Source organism: Etheostoma spectabile, chromosome 20 (genome assembly GCF_008692095.1).
Source record: "Etheostoma spectabile isolate EspeVRDwgs_2016 chromosome 20, UIUC_Espe_1.0, whole genome shotgun sequence".
Taxonomy (NCBI): domain Eukaryota; kingdom Metazoa; phylum Chordata; class Actinopteri; order Perciformes; family Percidae; genus Etheostoma; species Etheostoma spectabile.
Window position 1 is genome coordinate 17,731,421 of NC_045752.1, and position 1,995 is coordinate 17,733,415.

A 1,995-nucleotide genomic window follows, 5' to 3' on the forward strand; every position below is an offset into this window, starting at 1 on the left:
TCCAATTTGGCGGTCTATTTAAGCTGCACATTTCCCCATCTTCCATTGCTGCTGCTGCCCTGCACCTCTATTGCTGCCTGCTTTGAGCCACACCACTCCCCAGCATCCACCTGCAGGCTCTGGCTAGGGGGAAGCTGCTTTATCGTCCCTCCCCAGTATCTCATATAAACCCAAACTGTCGGGAGTTATGACGTCAGAGAATGACCGCCAAACACAATGTTCTGCTATTATAATAAACATTTCAAACAAAGTTGTTTGACTGGACTACATTTGTGGGAAATCTGTGCCAAGAAACAACCATAGTCTACCTGAAAATCCAGGTTCTTTTGTGAACATGTTTTTGGGTCTGCATTCAAAACGTATCCAACTCGAAATTTTCCAGATGTACAAATCATCAGTGCTGACACAAATATGTTGGCAGTCATGTCCCTGGGAACTTAAATCCAAACAACTCCCACATCTGACATGAAGCCCTTATTGTGGAACTTTTTGTAAAGCCTCACCCTATCTTTTTACAGTAGATATAAATAAAGCATTTCCTGTTTAGTCAAACTAAGCGGTGCCCACTATACAAAGAGCCTCACCAGCTGTGTTGGGAGGATACATTTAAAACATTCAGACATGCAAAACACATAGGAACTGGCCAAAAAACAAACAGACAACAAATCTTGGAAAAATATTCCGGTTCTTACGTGAGCATGTTTTCTGGTCTGCATTCAACACATATCCCACTTTACATTTGCAGATGTACGAGTCATCATTGCTGACACAGATATGTTGACAGTCATGTCCTTGGGAACATGGATCTAAACCTGAAAAGAAACACTTCCACAACTAACAAACTAAGTCTAAATACATACAGCAAGAAGCGCTGAGTCAGTTCTGTTTTATACATGTGCACATCACTCTGTAAATTGGGATTATATAGGGTTTGACTAATAAACTTTGCAGATCTGTGATGAGGTTATGGAGACAGTTGCTATAAGCCCAATGCCGTCCATAAGACCCTAATTAATTATTGTAAGACCACTCTGTATGGAGCAGAGCTGGACAGGTGGCTATGGAAAGGACGTTTCCCTGTTGACTTCCCAGTCATGAGCTTTAGGCAAACAAATACAGCTTTATTTACTCCAAAGTACATAAGGTAAAGTTGGCAGAAAGCACTGAACTAATTTACTAACTAAATGTAGGTTTAAAGCACCCATGGTTAGTGGCTGCTGTAGGCCACTGACTTGGAGAGAAGATCTACTTGTCCTCTGAGTGGCCATCATTTACTTCTAGAATGTGTGTCTCTCATCAGCCAAGGCCTTCATAATTGTCCTGCTCACTTAATTTGTGATGAATACTGTCTGCCCTAATCTATTTAGAGCAACCCAAAACATTAGTAACAAGAGATGGTATGCAGTGTGTTCACAGCACAAAAGGCTTATCTAATTGAAGGTGTAATTGCAAGGTTCTGTCAAAATTCTTACATTAAATATTTTAAAACTATTTGCTACATGGAACAATGCTTTTCCCATCCCAAATCAATGATTAAGATGATTTAGACATGTTCAATCTTTTTCGGCAGATGACAATGATGCATTGGATAAAATTATTCAGACAAAGATAAAGATTCTTACGTGAGCACGTTTTCTTGTCCGGGTTCAAGACATAGCCCTTGCGACACTTGCAGTTGTGTGAGTTCCCAGTGTTGACACAAATGTGCTGACAATTGTGTCCCTGAGAACATGCATCCAAACCTGAAAAGAAACACTCTAATGTCTTATTGGCTTATGCCTAGTGAGATCAATCATTCATTTTGTTTTAGATTTCTGTTAGTTAGTTGTTGTAAGTATATAGCATTGTTGTAGTATTATAATTGTGTTACTCAAAATAGCCACATGCAATTAGTGTGCTTGATCTCTGTGCTTCAACTACAGTGATGTTACAGTAAATTACTGTTGTTGGGGTAAATTCCTGTTGTATATATATATATATATATATATATATATA

At 39.0% G+C, this 1,995-nt stretch overlaps 1 protein-coding gene across 14 annotated transcripts in view; it reads right to left on the reverse strand.

Annotated features, from left to right (window-relative positions):
- The window catches only part of LOC116669918 (matrilin-3), a 14,329-nt gene that overhangs the window by 7,839 nt on the left and 4,495 nt on the right, over positions 1–1,995 (reverse strand). For 12 of the 14 annotated variants that reach the window (XM_032500032.1, XM_032500031.1, XM_032500029.1 and 9 more), the window contains exons 3-4: positions 1,623–1,742; positions 693–812 (exon numbers count right to left, since the gene is read on the reverse strand). In XM_032500032.1, coding sequence (XP_032355923.1) covers positions 693–812; positions 1,623–1,742 — 240 coding nt within the window. The remainder of the gene's footprint in view (positions 1–692; positions 813–1,622; positions 1,743–1,995) is intronic. The other 2 variants (XM_032500033.1, XM_032500037.1) reach the window with 1 other exon arrangement.